The sequence below is a fragment of the Scheffersomyces xylosifermentans genome (assembly GCF_036884685.1).
Source record: "Scheffersomyces xylosifermentans strain CBS 12540 chromosome Unknown RJT20scaffold_1, whole genome shotgun sequence".
In the NCBI taxonomy this organism is placed as follows: Eukaryota; Fungi; Ascomycota; class Pichiomycetes; order Serinales; family Debaryomycetaceae; genus Scheffersomyces; species Scheffersomyces xylosifermentans.
In genome coordinates, this window is record NW_027042939.1 from 1,734,172 (window position 1) to 1,751,979 (window position 17,808).

General features: G+C 39.0%; 9 protein-coding genes across 9 annotated transcripts; 6 read left to right on the forward strand and 3 right to left on the reverse strand. All coding sequences in view use genetic code 12, as the record gives it.

Annotated features, from left to right (window-relative positions):
- Nucleotides 1–12: 12 nt before the first annotated feature.
- NTG1 (bifunctional N-glycosylase/AP lyase) lies at nt 13–1,152 on the reverse strand. The gene has a single exon (XM_064916212.1). The coding sequence runs from the start codon at nt 1,117–1,119 to the stop codon at nt 25–27; it is 1,095 nt and encodes a 364-aa protein (XP_064777211.1). The 5' UTR covers nt 1,120–1,152; the 3' UTR covers nt 13–24.
- A 202-nt stretch (nt 1,153–1,354) lies between these two features.
- On the forward strand, nt 1,355–4,869 carry CAT8 (DNA-binding transcription factor). Its single transcript, XM_064918526.1, has one exon. It carries the CDS (start codon nt 1,526–1,528, stop codon nt 4,688–4,690), a length of 3,165 nt encoding a protein of 1,054 aa, XP_064777212.1. The 5' UTR covers nt 1,355–1,525; the 3' UTR covers nt 4,691–4,869.
- On the forward strand, nt 4,870–6,151 carry RJT20DRAFT_13696 (uncharacterized protein). The gene has a single exon (XM_064918528.1). It carries the CDS (start codon nt 5,048–5,050, stop codon nt 6,002–6,004), a length of 957 nt encoding a protein of 318 aa, XP_064777213.1. The 5' UTR covers nt 4,870–5,047; the 3' UTR covers nt 6,005–6,151.
- Nucleotides 6,152–6,442: 291 nt separating this feature from the next.
- Nucleotides 6,443–7,565, forward strand: RJT20DRAFT_124347 (N-acetylglucosaminylphosphatidylinositol deacetylase). Its single transcript, XM_064916213.1, has one exon. The coding sequence runs from the start codon at nt 6,535–6,537 to the stop codon at nt 7,462–7,464; it is 930 nt and encodes a 309-aa protein (XP_064777214.1). The 5' UTR covers nt 6,443–6,534; the 3' UTR covers nt 7,465–7,565.
- RJT20DRAFT_13703 (uncharacterized protein) lies at nt 7,519–9,015 on the reverse strand. The gene has a single exon (XM_064918533.1). It carries the CDS (start codon nt 8,815–8,817, stop codon nt 7,573–7,575), a length of 1,245 nt encoding a protein of 414 aa, XP_064777215.1. The 5' UTR covers nt 8,818–9,015; the 3' UTR covers nt 7,519–7,572.
- Nucleotides 9,016–9,890: 875 nt separating this feature from the next.
- Nucleotides 9,891–12,315, forward strand: RJT20DRAFT_13707 (uncharacterized protein). The gene has a single exon (XM_064918538.1). The coding sequence runs from the start codon at nt 10,066–10,068 to the stop codon at nt 12,184–12,186; it is 2,121 nt and encodes a 706-aa protein (XP_064777216.1). The 5' UTR covers nt 9,891–10,065; the 3' UTR covers nt 12,187–12,315.
- Nucleotides 12,316–13,512, reverse strand: RJT20DRAFT_13708 (uncharacterized protein). Its single transcript, XM_064918540.1, has one exon. The coding sequence runs from the start codon at nt 13,414–13,416 to the stop codon at nt 12,445–12,447; it is 972 nt and encodes a 323-aa protein (XP_064777217.1). The 5' UTR covers nt 13,417–13,512; the 3' UTR covers nt 12,316–12,444.
- A 1,535-nt stretch (nt 13,513–15,047) lies between these two features.
- Nucleotides 15,048–15,731, forward strand: FGR41 (Fgr41p; the record flags this gene model as incomplete). The annotated part of the gene is made up of 1 exon (XM_064918129.1): nt 15,048–15,731. The coding sequence occupies one exon, from the start codon at nt 15,048–15,050 to the stop codon at nt 15,729–15,731; it is 684 nt and encodes a 227-aa protein (XP_064777218.1).
- A 775-nt stretch (nt 15,732–16,506) lies between these two features.
- On the forward strand, nt 16,507–17,242 carry RPL42 (60S ribosomal protein eL42; the record flags this gene model as incomplete). Its single annotated transcript, XM_064920293.1, has 2 exons — nt 16,507–16,510; nt 16,926–17,242. 2 exons carry the CDS (start codon nt 16,507–16,509, stop codon nt 17,240–17,242), a joined length of 321 nt encoding a protein of 106 aa, XP_064777219.1.
- Nucleotides 17,243–17,808: the final 566 nt, after the last annotated feature.

Here is a 17,808-nt window from a genome sequence, read left to right on the forward strand (position 1 = left end):
TTTTATATTGGTATATATAGTAAATTATATATTTTCCAGTATCAACTTGGATAGATCAGCTCGCTGTTTCATGAGCTTTGAAAGTCGATCTGTTGTAATTGTGCCTTTGGTTAACTTCTTATTAGAAGACTTACAGAGTCCTTTCAGCCCTAGGCTGCATATGTCACAGTTTGAGGCTCTCGGTACACATATTACTTGACCAAATCCAACCAATAACGGATTTATATCTGCCCAATACTTTTCTGGAAGCCATTTCTCTAACTCTAACCTTGTATGCTCAGGTGTTTTCACATTCTTGGAGGTCCAGCCCCACATCTGAGCCAATCTATGAAGATGAACGTCTACACCTATTCCGCTGTTGATACCCCAACCGTTTTGTAATAATAAGTAACCCATCTTTGGTCCAACTCCTGGTAAAGTAACAATGTCCTCAATAGTTTTGGGTATATCACCATTGAATTTCTCCTGTAATATTAAACATGCTTGCTTGATATAAGTGGATTTTCTATTATGGAAACCCACTTTACAAATATATCCATCAATTTCTTTCTCTGTTAGGCCTAAAACTGCTTCAATGCACAATCCATCAGCAAATCCTTTGGCAAGTAGCCCTGTTTGTAGGTTCTTCATTGCTTGAAAGTTGACCTCGTCTTTTGTTTGTGATGAAAGCATTAACGAAATCAAGAGCTGGAACCTATAGACACGAGGATTTCTTGTCTTTACATTAGGATTTATAGTGTTGGGCATTCTCTCGCATCCCTGGGTATCTACGGGTGCCATGAACTTTGATCTCATAGATACAATCTCGTTATAGATGCTCAGCCAGTTCTTAGGGCCAACTTCTGAGTCTTCTGGTGCCACTCTTGGAAATACATTAGGGGGTATCTCTTCTGTTTCAATTTCAACTTTTATATGTTCTAACTTGACTTTCACATCTTCTTTGGAAGATATTTCGCTAATAAGTGAATTTTTCACTTCATTCTTGATCTCAGGATCAGACTCTATTTTAACGCTGCGTGATATGCCTTCCACTTTCACCTGAGTTTCATTTCCGATTTTCAACTTCTTACCTAAGCCCAACTCCTTACCTTCGACTGTCCTCTTTGAACGAGTTACCATCTTCCTGGTTCTATTAACTCCAAATACTCTTGAACATGACTTCCAAGACATATCTCACCTAAACTCTCGAATAGCTGCCAAAATCGATGTCTTCGTTTATCTCCGGCACGTGATTTATCTTGGCTCCATGAGTCGTGTGCCGGTTGCAAATATCTGTTGGTGTCAAAATCCGGTAGAGGCCCGGTTTTAACATCTCCCCAGACTGTGATTTTATGAGTATGACTCAATAGAGTGTTGAGTGTAATACCATAGTGTTGTTTCTACATATAATTAAGGATTTGATACTCTGGAACACAACTACATAGAGTAACGGAAGAACCTCGCTAATCTACAAAAACAGTCTCTACTAACCAAGCAGTACTTACCTTACTGGCTATTACGGTGTTATAGAGTATTTAACTGTAGTATGATTAAGGTTGAGAATGAGCATGAATCCTTAACTGGGATACCTAGTGCGGAGGGTTCGTCTATATCCAGAAACGATATAAAGATACCTAAGTCGAGGCTAAATGGCAAACCCAAGCTATCTGGCTCGAAAACAAATACAAAAACCATCAAAGCTCCTGGAACAGCTACAGAAAGAGTAGCACAGGCCTGTGATCGGTGTAGAGCTAAGAAGACGAAGTGTGATGGGCGAAATCCATGTTCTGGATGCTCTGCCGTAGGACTTGAGTGTATCGTGTCAGATAAACTATCAAGAAGGGCGTTCCCCAAGGGATATACAGAAACTTTGGAAGAAAGAATACGACAACTTGAGACTGAAAACAAGAAGCTTGCTGGTTTACTTGATATACGAGATGAGCAGTTAGAGCTCTTGAACTCGGGAATAAATGGAACTGATAAATCAAACAATAATATGTCTACAACCTCGTCTTCAAATATTAATGATAGCGATGATTATCAGAAAGTTACCTCTTCAAATCTCAGTTTACTAGAACATGAAAGTCAAGTAAATTCTGCTTTACACAGCCATGATGGTAGTTGTCCGTGTGGATGTCTGAATCCCCATGCTGTCCATGAAAGACCTGTTTCTATTGCTGGGTCCATCTATGATGGACATGCACCGATTTCTATAGCTGGTTCTATAAACCTAAGTGATGACGATGATGATCGAAATAGTTTGTTGAGTGCTGATGAGTACCTGCTGGTTGACTACAGAAAGTCAAACAGATACGCTTCTAATTTCAGCAACCGTGAAGTAAGTCCTGCTCCAGGTGCCTTTGCCGCAGCAACTGCTATTGCCCAGATGCAGAAGAACAAAGTGTTTCAACAACAGCAGCAGCAATTAGAGCATCAAAATAATAAACAGCAGATGCTCACCTCGTTAGTTGCTATTTCGATCCCTCGTAGTACAGAGGAGACCTTATTTATTCCTACGCTTTTGGCTAGAGTCTGCCAAGTATACGGATATAATTCCAAACCTTCAATTCTCACAGCAAATGCAATTGCTTCATTGAAGGAGAATTCTAATGAAACCTTGAATCCAAAAGGGCAGGGTCTTCCCCAAGGAGTTCGCGATTCTCTACTGAGCTTGCTCATGGATCGAGACGATCTTTCGAAGCTCAGTGATAACGAGTCGTCTTATTTCATTAAAGAGCTTATGAATTTGCCTCAATCACGCATGGATTTGGATCACTTAATTACAGTCTATTTTCAAGACTGGGGTAACTCCCTTCCTATTGTTGACAAGAATTCTTTCTTGAAGCACTATGTGAAATTGACAGAAGTATTAGAGCTGAGTCTGTATAACTCCAGTCACGAAGACATATCTTTTGAGCTGATAGAGAAATTTGGAGCAATTATGATCCTTGTTCTAAGTCTAAGCTTTTTATCCACCAAAAATTCCTATTTATCTAAAAATGGTGGATTTGAGGTCGTAGAAAAATATGTCTCCTACTTGAATCATTATGACTATCTCATCCACGAGTTCATCAAACCAAACTGTATCATTACCAAGTATTGCTCCATTCAGTCCCTTCAAATCTTATCTCTTGCATTGCAATACTGTTTAGTCATCGGAGATATCACTACTTGTTATGAATTACGTGGTAGAGTTATAAGCATGGCACAGCAATTGAGATTGCACAGATGTCCTGCTGCAGTTTTAGGACTTACCCCCAATAATGATGTTGACTTACAAAACTTCAAACAGGGTGAAAGACGTATTCTATTCTGGTCTGTGTATTGTTTGGATGTGTACTCATCTTTTAATCTTGGTGTTCCCAGATTATTCAAAGACTATGAAGTTGAGTGTGCCATGCCTTTCTCGGGTAAAAACGATGACGATGACAAGGACAACGTCAATATATTGATTGTGAACAATACCAAGTTATCAATTGTGGGTAAGGTATCAAAATTCGCATTGAGTGTGATACTCTATTGTAAGGTCCTTGGAAATATTTTAGATTCGATCTTCTCTAGATACGAATCAACCGAGACCCATAGTAAAGCTCTTCACAGAGATAGAATGCTTGATTGTTGGAGAAGAGAGTTGCCATCAGATTTGAAATTTGAACTCGATATGAATGGATTATCTTTGAAGGATGGCAATGATCTCGATGATGGCTCCATGTGGAGAAACTACTCAAAACAGCAGCTTACTTTAATATTCTTGTACTATCATGCTAAGATATTGATTTATTTGCCTATTATTTCGAAGTATGGTAACCATCACAATGTTGGGCTTTCGGATAAAGAGAAACTTACGAAAGGACAAGGCGATATAGCTACAATTGTTTCCAGTGTCAGTATGATTCAGCAGTCTTCAATACAAATTCTTGAAGTATTGAAAAGCTTATCGAAAAATTTGTCTTCCTATGTATTACCTATCCCGATCAACATAGCTAGAGAACAAGCAAGATTTGCATTGTTGGTCGCAAAGGGAAGTTTGGACTACATCAAGGGTGGACCATTGTACCAAAACCTGAAACAATTATTATTGGACACCATCTCTTATTTGAATAAGGAGAGCGCTTATGAAATTCCAGGAGCTTTAACTAGGAATTCTGTTAAGTTGTTAGAATTGTCGATTTTGAGTATATTGGGCCTCAATTTGAATAAGGCAACTTACATTTTTAAGAAGAAAATGGTTCCACCAAATCAACCGATTACTAAATCGGCGGTATCAAGGGACCCCTTTGCCCAATATGAATCTCGGCCTCAATTTCAAAGGACTATCGGAAAGTCCCCTCCATCACTCAACAATACAACGAATAATTTTGACTTCACAAGCGACGAAATGTTTAATAGTATACCGAACACAGAAGTTGCATCAAACGCACTGTTACCGCCCCTTGACTCCGAAATGGGAAGCACCTCGGATATAAATAATACATTCGACGATAATGAAGGGTTGGAAAGCCTCTTGAATTTTGATGCATTCAAAGTCAATATTAATCGACAATTGCTTATGAATGAATTTGCAGCTGATGGTTCATTGGGTTTGGTTCCGTTTTTGGATATGACCAACAATGAAGCAAACGATGTTTTGTTGAACTATAGTGACAGCCACAGTCAACAAGATCTACCCATGGATGACCTTTCGAAACGTGGTCTTTTTGATTGGACATAAACTCTAAATTACCTCACCCGTGTATTTATTATTGTATATATTCAAAGTCATTAAATTTTTGGATTATGTATATATGGAAAATTTCGCAACCACGTAAACCGGAGTCGGATCCGAAAAAATACTCTCTCTCTCGGAAAAAACTCCGAAAATAATTTGATGCCGTGCTCCTATCTAAAATATGGGGTAAATCATAATTATAGAGTATATTTACAAGGCTAAAATATTGCATTGGTATTTCAGCGAACACATCTCCGGAGTTGTTTATAGAATATAAAAGGAGGTCAATTGCTCCATTCAGATAGCTCTAATTTTTTAAAAATCCTTCATACTCATAGTGTTAATACATTAATAATCAAAATGTCCACGTTTTCTAAAGCTAACTTCAAGTCTCTCAACTATAATTCATTTCGTCCCCATTACCCTGCAAGCTTCTACAAGATCTTGTTCAACTATGTGACAAAGGGTAATGAATCAAAATTGCCCATATCCAGAGCAATTGACTTGGGATGCGGAACTGGTGTTGCTACTTACCCGTTGTTGAACTCAACAAAGGAAGTCATTGGGTTGGATCTCTCGCCACAAATGATTAAAACTGCTAATTCTTTAGTAGCTGAGAGATTGGCCCAGTTAGATATAAAAGACCAATCTCGGATTTCTTTCAAGACAGGCGCTGTAGAGGATTACGTTTATCAGGAACCCAAGGAGACTCCTGATGGGTCAATCGATTTGATAACTGCAGCCCAATGTATCCATTGGTTTAAGGACTACGATGCTTTTTTTGCAAATGCAGCCAAGCTTTTAAGACCAGGAGGGACTTTGGCTTATTGGTTCTATATCGATCCTATTATTGTGGATATCCGTGGCTCATTCAAAGGAGACAAAAGTCATGCCTTGAAAAGAACAATGGAGTTATACAATAAGTACATCTACGATGATCCCAACTTTATTGGTCCTCACTGGGAGCAACCAGGAAGGGAAATTATCAAGAATTTCAGCGTCGAAGTTAACAAGCATATTCCAGAAGAATTGTATGAGGATATTACTATCAAAACCTTTATTCCATCGGAAAAGCAAAAAGTAGCAGGTGAAGGAGACCTCGACTTAAAGAAGTTGGATATCCCCCTCAACTCTTACTTCGACTATTTACGTACATATAGCGGTTACCACAACTATAAGGAACAATTAAAGGACAAGGCCGTTGCCCATGAGCTCTTTTTATCGGATCTCAAAGAGGAACTTGGCTTTGATCTTGAAGCCACAAAGATCGACCTTGTATGGAACACCGGCTACACTTTCATTACCAAGAAAGAATAGAAAGGGACCATAGAAGTGATCTTTCCTTTCTCCAAGGCTGCCTAGATTTTTATTGTTTAGTCAATATATGCGGAAATTATTTCAAATTTCAACAAAAATTTCGGCGATTGCAAAAAAAATTGTTACAACTGGCGATATCTCGCCAACATATATTATATTAAAAACAAAGAAATAGTAAACAAACAATTAGTAAATACTCTCCCGGAGTTGATACCACACATAAACAACAAGACCACACCACTCTATATTAGTGCATCCCTACTCCGAAATACCCCGTCTACCATATTAGCCGTTTTTCTCTTTGCAGTTGTCACTGTCAACGTTTATTTTTGGTGGCATATTTCCCAATGCGGCATGATCCCCAACATCACTGCTCGGTATTTTCTCACCAACAAAATTCCACAGCGTCCCCATACTTCAGAGGGACACATCAGCATAAGAATAAACAGTATTGATGACAAGTGAAAAGTTTGCAAATGGCGACCCAAATTGACCCAAATTAACAAAGGTGTAATCGTAGACTAATCACGATGATTCATAGAATACCCTCATACATATTGAAAGTCCTCACCACGTCGTTCGTGGCGTGGATTATTCTATCCACAGCAATACCCCAAATAATGCTGAAATACTCCGAGCAGGAGATACAAACTAACGTCTACAAGAAAGCTACGTATCCCTACAATTCTATAACTTCACCGACACCATTACCGATACAAAACAGTACGGTATACTTTATTATCGGCCATCCCGATGATGAAGTGATGTTCTTTTCGCCTTCTCTTGTTGAGATTGCCAAACCAAAAAATGGAAATGACGTCAAACTCGTATGCTTCTCGACAGGGGACTCAGTCCACGAATCAATGGGTAGAATCCGTAGCGAAGAATTGAGACAATCTGCCCGTATTTTAGGAATAGATTCCGATAATGTAACTATTCTTGATACGTTCAAGGACGGAATGAACGTGACTTGGGACAGTAATGAAATCAGAGATACCTTGAAGGACATCGTGGGTGTAGGAAAGTCCCAAAGACCAGTTGTTCTTATAACATTCGATGAAAACGGAGTTTCATACCATCCTAACCACATATCATTATATCTTGGAACAGTCAACTTTATTAAAACATACAAAAATAGCGATTACAAGTTGTTTGTGTTGAAAAGTCTCACCTTTTGGGAGAAGTACAGCTTTACTTTATTGACCAATGTTGAACTCTTTGTGGACCATATTTCGAGGTGGATTTTCAATAATATCGAAATAGACATAAATATCAGCTTTTTCACCAAAAGCGATATTCCAAATCTTTCATCTATTAAATTCTATTCCGATTTGAACATGTTAAGCGTAAGTTACGCAGCAATGTGTTACGGCCATTACAGTCAGATGGTTTGGTTCAGATATGGGTGGTTGGTCTTGAGTAGATACTTAACCTTTAACCATCTTATACAATTGAATTAGATTCATTAAATGCATTTCAGACATACGGAACATCATAGACTAGCATATCACCATTTAGTATAAACATACATTTATTCAATACAATAGAAATACATATATACAAGACCCCTATAAGTTTTTGAAACCAAATTGTTTTTGACACCAATTTGAACCGTGCTCAAAGTAATCCTTTTTGGAGATGGATATGCTGTTAATGATGTCATCGTTAGTTAAATTGATTCCACCCAACCAACTAATTTCATCGTTTTCCACTCCCGTTCCCGTATGAACTTTAACAAACCAGTCCAGTGGAAGCTCCTTCGTTAACTCCAGTAATAATCTATTTCTGAAGTTGGGGATACTTACTGACCCACCCACTAAGCTAATATTAGCCAGTAATAATGGTCTTGCCACTTCAGGACATGCCATGATAGATTCCACAACTAAGTCAGTAAGATTCTTTAATGGAGTACTTTGCACTACACTGCTACCCGCTGTTGTGTCGTTGTTGTCAAATAAGATTTCTGGGTGGTAGTATGCCTCTGGAACAGCAAATCTCTCATCTGACAACCTCAAAAGTTGCGTATCAATAGAAATTTTATCTTTCGGACCTCTCACGTATCCTGTAGTTGTGGTTTTAAAGTCTGGTAAGATAAATTCACACTGTAGTTTTTGTCGTGATTGCAAGGCCTTGTTGAAATCATCAGCCAAAAAGCAAGTCTTCTCTTTTATTGTATTCACCAATACTGGCTCATCGGTAATATCATAGTGCCTAAAAGAGATCAATTCTCTTAATAGGCCGTTTAAAACTTTTCCACCTACTGGGAGTTTACGGACACCCTCCCAATGGATACATTGATATATCATGGGTATTATCCAAGTGCAAGTGAACCCAGAATCGATCACCAACATAAAGTCGTTATTTGACTTGGCATCATCTGAAAAATCGACCCAAGGTACCAACGAAGCAGGTGCACAGCGATAATATTCATTGAAACCGTATTCCTCGAAGATAATTTGATCAGTACTAGTAGACAACTGAGGAAGTTGAAATGGACTTTCAGTCAATGTGAGATGAGTTATAGTTGGATCTAACTCCTTCTTGGGCGACAATTCGTCAAATGTGTAGTCCCAAATGGGCTTTTCCGTTTCCCAAGAAGTGAGGTGACCTTGATCATAAGGTCGCCTGAAAAGAATACCAGAGAAATTATTCGTTTGTGCTTGGTATTGATTACCTATGTGTATGACTCCATCCTTCGTTTTCGTCAATGCGTTTTGAATCTTAAGAGGTCGTATATCTGATTCATCGCCGGTATTGAAACCAGCTTTTATGTTATATGAACCATTGTCAATAACAAGGTATTGTTTTGACATGATTCTATGGATTGAAACAAATGGACTCCACTTTCTACGTATTCAAGTCAAACATCTTCTTTTCAATCGCGCTGAAGAAAAGATATCGCGGCGCTACCAATTGTACATATTTCTTGCTTCAATACCAAGAGTCTCAGAGGACGTAGCAATTAGAAGGATGTAACAATTACAACAAAAACATAATTGAAGAATTTTTTTTGTCTCCCGATAGAGTTCAAATAGCGATCTCTCATTGTCGTATGTTATTTGTAATTGGAAGAAGAAGTGAATATACCACAATAATATAGTTTTTTTTTAAGAGATAAGTGATAGCATTTGGTTATAGTAGAGCAGATCAAGAGATAACAAAATGCACATACAAGCACGTGACGAAATTGGCTCGCAAGAGAATAATATCTCAGAGTCTATGCATCAGCGGACTCATAACGGTGGAACCAAACCTAGTAAGATGGGAATTGGATGTTGCAGATTTAGGTTCATGTAACAGACCACTTTGCATGACTACATAATAAAACACTCCTATGTGGGACTACCCAAGATCTTTCAAGAAAATTTTCAATTTCACTTGAATTGCACGGCAACGGCATTCTGCACCGTGGAGCGTGTGGAGACGCAACACAATTACCTTGATGACCATCTAGTGGAAAGGCACTTTTTAATTATATTACACAGTTGTTTTCATTCCAAGAGGTAAGTATGGATTGTCTAAGCCGCAATGTAGGGTATTTGTGTTTAATGATCATTCATTGATACATCTGGTTGCAAACGGGCTCTCCAGTCTCTTATCCACACGTGACTATTGGCCATCATGGAGAACGAAATATCAATGCGGGCACGCACCGAAAAAAAATTTGTCCGGCGCACCGGTTGTAGCGACATGCCAATGCTTTCTGCCATGGAATCTTGTCCCACAATTCAATCTATATTGTACATTTGACAACTTGTGTCGAAGAAATTTACGATGCACTACCGTGGCGTTATATCTGATATATTCCTGCTCTTATATAATATACCTATATATACATGGAGGAAGCGGTATAATTTTTCTATCACAATTTTCAGAGGAAGATACTGTGGAGGAAATTGATATACGACTATAGAAAAAAAAAAGTCCGAGAAGTGAAACAACTATTATTATAAATTGATATACTTGTCCCCACCTAAGAAAAACTGAAATATTTATTCACACTTATACCCGAAGACCAATAGGCATCTTGCGCTCGAATATTTGATTGCAGTGAACCGGTGATGGCGCTTCTCTCGAGAGTCCTCAATCACCACTCTGATAAGCCAGAAAGGCGAGAAAGGTCGTATTCCATTCGAAATTCTAGTAGCAATAACAGTAGTAGCTCGAATCTCACACCGACCCGCTCAGGACCGGCTGCCATATCTCACGGTAGTCCACCAACTGCTGCGTTTTCGATATCAATCGCCTTAGAATCACCTCCGATTGTCTTGTATGGTCAACCCAGCGAGTCAACTGGTTCAATTGTGTCAGGGCTATTAAAATTGGAAATACGCCCTCCTTTTATATCAAAGTCATCGCTATCAAAAAATGATTCTTTAGCCCTGTCCACAGAAGATTCACTAAACTCAGAAATTGAGTTGGAGTCGGTCACGTTGTCTTTGGTTCAAACTATGAGATACACGAAGCCATTTATCATCCCTTCATCATCCGTAAGCAACTGTAAGGACTGCGTACTTCAGACCACAACATTGGCCAGGTGGGATGTTTTAACTTCAACAGCATCTTTTGCAGTAGGGAGTCATGCTTACCCGTTCTCGCATCTTTTACCTGGATCTTTGCCTGCTTCAAGCAAATTGGGATCAATAAATTCACAGACCTATATTAAGTACGATTTGATAGCGGTAGCTAAGAAGGTTAATTCTTTGACAGAAACAACTATCAAGCTTCCTATCAATATTTCTCGTCTGATATTGCGTGGGCCAGATAGAAACTCTCTTCGTGTTTTTCCACCCACTGAAGTTACAGCTTCCGCAGTGTTGCCAAATGTCATTTATCCGAAGTCAACGTTTCCTGTGGAATTAAAATTAGATAACATCGTGAGTAATTCTGGAGATAGAAGATGGAGAATGAGAAAATTGGGATGGAAAATAGAGGAGACAATTAAAGTGAGAGCATCCACCTGCAAAAAACATTCTCCAAAACTAAAGTCATTGGAAGGATCGCAAAAGAAAGTTGCTTTAAATAAAGACACCACCACCACTGCTAGCAAGCCTTCTCTTCACCACAGCACTATTCAAACAAATATGACTCTCATGCATAATCCGAGATCGCACTCTCGGGTACCTCACACGGAACAGAGCGGTGGAAACCAAGACGAGATTGTTGAAAATGATCCTAACAACGACTTAGAAGAAACAATAAGAAGTGGACCAACGCATGCTCAGGAGAGTTTTATTCAAGATTTCATTAGACCAGCGACAATCGACAATAATAATAACATTGAGCCTACTAGTTCAACTTCAAGTAACTCGAACAGCAACAATATTACTCCAGAGCCAACAAGACATACAGAAGCAGAGGAGCATTTATACCTTGAGGAGACAAGGGCAGTGGCTCATGGTGAAATCAAGTCAGGATGGAAATCTGATTTCAGCGGACGTGGGAAAATTGAATTGGTAGCAGATATCAGTGCCAATAATTGTTCCACTGGCTTGAATAAGTACATTACAAAAATCAATAGCGAGGAACCTAAACCTGATGACTTACAGACTGGCTTAAGAAATGGAGCCAATGTGTCTTGTGACATAGATGATCCAACCTTGGGAATTTTTGTGAACCATACATTGATTGTGGAAGTGGTCGTTGCCGAGGAAGTGGTTCATAATGTTCGCCCCAAGCGTAGTGATAGCATTCTTGGGTTATCGCCCATTCCTTCCAATGTCTCAACACACGTAACTCCTCCGAGGTCGAATGCTTCTCAAAGAGCATCGACTCCTCAAGCAGAACCAGTAGCGCATTCGTCTTCAACATCCACAACTGCTACAACGCATTCAGCTTCTTCGGCGCAAATGGGGGTACCAACGGGAGCAGCCAGAGTCTTAAGAATGCAATTCAAATTATGTGTTACAGAGCGCTCTGGACTAGGTATAGCATGGGATGACGAAGTCCCTCCAACATACGAAGATGTCCGTACATTGAGTCCTCCAAATTACCTGGAATCTCCAAGAATTGGGACACCAAGCTCAACACCACTTACAGGAAGGGAAACTCCTAATGTACTTTACGGTATAGGTGATACTCCCGTAATTGGAAGCTTTGCAGCAAACAGGGACCAAGAAAATATACTAAGTATTGACGGATTGGTAGATCTTGACGAAAGAATTCAAGAATTTACATTATAAGCGGTCAGGATAGGATATACATACATAGTAGACCGCACTACATCAAATTCCTATGGTTTTATTCTTTGGGTTAATTATTTGCATTTTTTACTTCATTACATATTCAACGTTGCATATCCCATATACTGCATTTTCTTTATATTGGTACATTTAATATACAAGCTCACTATGGTTTTACAATTACAAATAGATATGGTACACTAAATAGACGCTATGTTGTCGCTGACACAGTCTTGGACAACTTCCCTTCACATTCAATTATGAACTATTCAAATTTTTCTCGACAACGTTGGCCAAGGCATTGACAGCACTACTTTCAGGGTCAGCAGCTTCAGATGGACCTTCACCATAGCGACTCACTTCAAGGAGTGAGCTGTACAAATTGGTCAATTCCAACAAATCGGTGACAGAGTCGGATCTAAGATCATAGATTAATTGACGAAAGGATTGAGATTTGATAACGTTTATAGGTAATTTATTCTCTGTCAAGAACTTCATCAAATGTTTGTGAAATTTCATAGAAGAATATGGAGAGTTATCGAAGTCAGCGGACAAGAACCTCTTAGGGGCAGCAAGATTGGCATATTCAGTTGCTTTGGTGCTCTTTGGGGCAGTCTTTCTCCTGTCATCATCTAGTGATACAGAGTTTGAGGCTACATTGGATGTAACAGCTGCTGCAGCAGCGGCAGCTGCCGCGGCTTGTTGTTCTTGGTAGTTTGGTGGGTAATTGATAGGCTCACCCTGGTGGCTGAATGTGACTCCATAGCCATCAATTGGTGTAGTCCTGGAATAATTGATAGATTCCTTATTCAACTTATGAGTTCGCAAATGCTCACTTAATTTTTTAGGAGAACCTTTGTCGGAAGGTAATCTTATAATGATCTTTCCACAGTAATCACAAGCAGCAACATTGGGATTGCTATTATCCTGGACGAACCAAGACCATACCCAAGATTTCTTTTTTGCTCCAAATTTCTGGCCTGGGCGGTTTTTACGTTCTTTCTTGGTAGGCTCGTCTCCGGACAGTGAGCCCTGTTGGTTCTTCAAACTGTCATCAACCGGAGTTTGGTTTTGTCTCTGGTCTTGCTGGACAGATGAAGATGTTTGATCAGACTGCCCAATGGCTGAAGAAGGAATCCCAGGAATCTGCTGCGGTTGTTGCAAATGACGAATGTTTGGGTTATAGGTGCCATAAGTTAATGGTGTAGCATTGTTAGTGTAGTAGCTCATTTTGTATCAGTAAACAATATGTGGAGGTCTTGTTATTAACACAACGCTTTGTTTATATCCCCATCTATTTTGACCTAGAAGTCGCGAAAATTTTCAGGCAAGTGTGAATGTGTATTGATCTGGTCTGAAGGGTGGATCCAGGTAACCAAACAGCTTTAGAAGACCAAGGGAAGTGTTTAGCAGCTACTGTTGATGGTGCTATCGATAATCATAACAATTCCGGAATGTTCGTTAGTCTTGAAAAAAAGGAGCACTCCGAGGTCATTCCACGACTTTTTCGAGTCGGTGCCCGGTAGTCCGGTTAATCTCGGAACACGCGCCGATAGGAAGTCGGGCTCCAGACTAGAGTATTGTTGTCTCGGGTAAATAAGAAATCATTTAAGGCTGTTAGGGATATTGAAAGAGCCTGAACTTATACACCCCTCCAGGTCTCCACTATTGGCATTCTGCTACAGATAAAATTGATGTACTTTTCCAGAGGTAATGGAACGTTTTGCTAACTTGCTACATTTCCGCTTTTCTCGGGTCTTTGCTTTTCGACTGTGGTCGCATAAAACGCACCACCTTCGAAAGACTTTTTCCGGTTGATAATAGACTGCGAAAACGCATCATCTTGCTGATAGGTTCACATTCGGGCTTTTGAGGAAGAGAACAATGAACCCCAGAATCTACTTTGAAAATAGCACTTTCTCTTCCATAGCTAAGACAAAAATCAAAGCCAAATTCCAGGAGGGATCTTCACAAAGCAACGGAGATTGCGGGTAAGGAGCCAAGTTGGGCATTCATACCAGATACCATCTTTGAAGCCACGCAAATCAGTTTAACTAGAATATTAGCTAAATCCAGATTAAATTATGGCATATTTTGAAAAAACCATGGTCTAACCAACATGGCTGGTTGCCTCAAAAATCTGATTTGAGATAGATCTTGTTTTACTAAAGCCCGCCAGAAAGTACCACAGCAACAGGCTATGCCTGGATCATCTATCTCAAGGATATTTGGTTAGACGGTTGCATACGGTGCAAGAACCAGCAATTCGCACTGTAATCCAAAATTTCCAAGCACAATGTTCAAAATTTTGGATGTGCAAGAAGTTCGCAGCACACGAAAAGGGAATTCGCAACCAGCCATAAGTGCACCACACAAGAAATAATTGCAGCTATTCTATGAATTTCTACAACAGGACATTGTAAAATATTGTAGAGCGGTTTAAATGAACATAGCTGGATATGACAATCGTTGAACTTACCTTACTCTTCCGAACGCGATAAAAATATAGGTTTGTATATTTATTTTTAAATTTTATCAGAATTGGGAACGTAATGCCAGCAAACTCAGCTTTGGACGAAGACTTCGATAGAACGACGTGACTCTCAAATACGTGACTCTCAAGAATTATAAATATGTCGGCATATCTCTTTAAGTTTTAATTAGACAGCCAACTAATCAACTTACCAGATATAAAGCAAGCTTTAGACTACAGAAATAGATACGTATACCTAGTTCCACACTCCTTCCTCCTCTAATCCAACTTCAGTCACTCTCTTCAGACAACTTTTAACTATAGTCACTCGTTTACTATCATTTTCTCTTAACTTCTAGGAATCCAACACAATAATACACCAGATACAATGCAAATTTCCAAAATCTTCATGTCTCTTGCAACTGCTTCGTTGATCACCAATACCTTAGCTGCCCCAGCAAACGGAAGGGACACCAAGAAACGAGATGACAGCGATGATGATGTCGTTGTCGTTCGTATCAAGACAACAGTTCAAAATGTCCAAACAAACTACCACACAGTGGAGGGCCCAGTTAAGACATTTACAAATCTTATAATCAACACGAGTACTCAAACCGTGACAAGATACACAGCAACTGTCACCTCCACCGTTTTTGGTACACCTCACACTTACACCACTGTTGCAACCACTCCAGTGCTGGCAGCAGATGTTATTCCAAACGATGAGAATGAAGTTAAGACAAGCGTAGCAACTTACATTGAAACCACAGCAGAGGTTGAAACACCGGCTACCACAACCACAGATCCAGCTCCACAGCCAATTGTTTCTACCTCAACCTTAACTTCAGTGGCTGCTGCTGTCACAACTTCTGAAGACAATGACGGGCCTACAATTACTGAAGGTCAAAGTGTCCCTACTTCTACTGACTCTTGGATTATCGAGAACGTTCAGACAACCACCTCGAACAGTATTTGCTATGTTAACTACGACTACTATTATGCAACTGAATCTGAAGCTGAAGAAACTACTACTTTGACGTCTACCATTTATACAACTGTTACACAAGCCTAGTTCGTATTTTTTGTTTCGAACAAAATGTATAATAGGTAGGTGATAATATCATATCACCAGGTCAGTTCGTTGTATTATTATAGTCGTTGGTAAAACAAGCTGTTGCATCAAAGACATCAAGATATTTATCAGGTATTTGCTTTGGATCCTACATTCAGATTTGGTAGATCAAATCATTCCCCTTTTTAATCTTATAACTAGGTTACGATATCATTTCTTGTTCGTCTCATTTATAATATTAACCGGCAGCCCTACGGTTGCTAATACCAGTTTATTATTTCGTCTAACGCCTTTAATTAATTTCGAAAGACTCCTTTAAAGTTTATAGGTTTAAAATGATAAAATATATGTATAATGTTTTAATATCGTTAGCGCTTCGAAAAATATGTACTATGCTGCTGGCTTTGACTGCAAAAAGAGATTGTGCAGCAAGCAGCAAGTCAGATTAGGGCTGAAGCCCTTGACAACCACGTGATTACATATTCTACATTTTCTTTGAGCAGAGAAGTGGGACCGTCCTACACATAAGCTGATCTTTTTCTCACACAGTCTAGTGTATACTCCACCCTGTTAATCACGTGCACAAGTTTGTTTCAGAAGAGCCATCACCACTTTGGTAGCGCTCATACCTAACTTGTGTGTGGTAGCAAAAGTTCAAGGTAGAGACATACTGGGAAAAATTTTTCATTTCATACCTTTAGAAAAAACATTTCAATTGAAGTTTTCTTTTGGATATCGTATTTTACCATACTTTAGCTATAATAATTAAGTCATAATGGGTATGTTTGAACGGTACATATATGTTGATGTGTAAGAATAGACTGGGTGGAAAGAGATGCACTTAGAATCCAACGATTAAAGAGATAAATGCAAGAGAGAACACATGAAGAAATGTGATGTAGATATATTAATGAAATTATCATTAAACAAGGATATGCTGTGAGAAAGAAGGAGAATCAATTATTGATTAAGAATACTAGAACCCACAAAGATGTTGTTTTCAGTAGATATGAGTTACGAACCAGTGAATTGAAGATCCATATTTAACGTCAGTGAAGAAACCTGTTAGATAGTCAAAAGAAGTATCCAAAGGACACCACAATATTCAGAATAGAGAGAACCTGAACTTTTGAACCCAGCCTATTTTCCTTCAATGAGAAGTAATTGAAGACTAGAGTACTAACATTATTTTAGTTAACGTTCCAAAGACTAGAAAGACCTACTGTAAGGGTAAGGAATGTCGTAAGCACACTCAACACAAGGTTACCCAATACAAGGCTGGTAAGGCTTCCTTATTCGCTCAAGGTAAGAGAAGATATGACCGTAAGCAATCTGGTTTCGGTGGTCAAACCAAGCCAGTTTTCCACAAGAAGGCTAAAACTACCAAGAAGGTCGTCTTGAGATTGGAATGTATTGTCTGTAAGACCAAGGCTCAATTATCCTTGAAGAGATGTAAGCACTTCGAATTAGGTGGTGACAAGAAGCAAAAGGGTCAAGCTTTACAATTTTAAAAGTGATATTGCAAGAATTTTTAATGAATTTAATTGCAATAAGACATGTTTGTTAGCAGGGTTGACGGAATGGTGTAGCATACACGTTATTACGATAATGAGATTTGTACTATAAATGTTCATTGGCCATATCTGCCTCCCTCCATCATCATTCTTATTAGTTGTGGTTTATATTTTCTGGTTTATCATTATTATAATACAAAAATAACTTTTTAGACGAGAAGTAGGTACTGACGTAGAGAGGTATATATCGCAGTTTGGAAATTAGACCCCTGGATCCAGAGGTTTGTAAAGAATCCTCTGAGAGAAGTTTAGGAAGAGAATGATAGACGATATCCCCTGCGAACTAAAATTCACTCTAATCTTGACAAATACATTGTATTATTATCAAATATCCGTAAGGGGGGTCAAACCCCTACGTCAAGCCATTTATTAAAACGAAGTTTCCTCAACAAAGTATATATAAAGTATATATATATATATCTATATCTAGCTAAGAAAGTCCCCAGTACTATCACCCACTCCCATAGACAACAGTCCCCCATCAAGACCCCTCCTTCGAACCC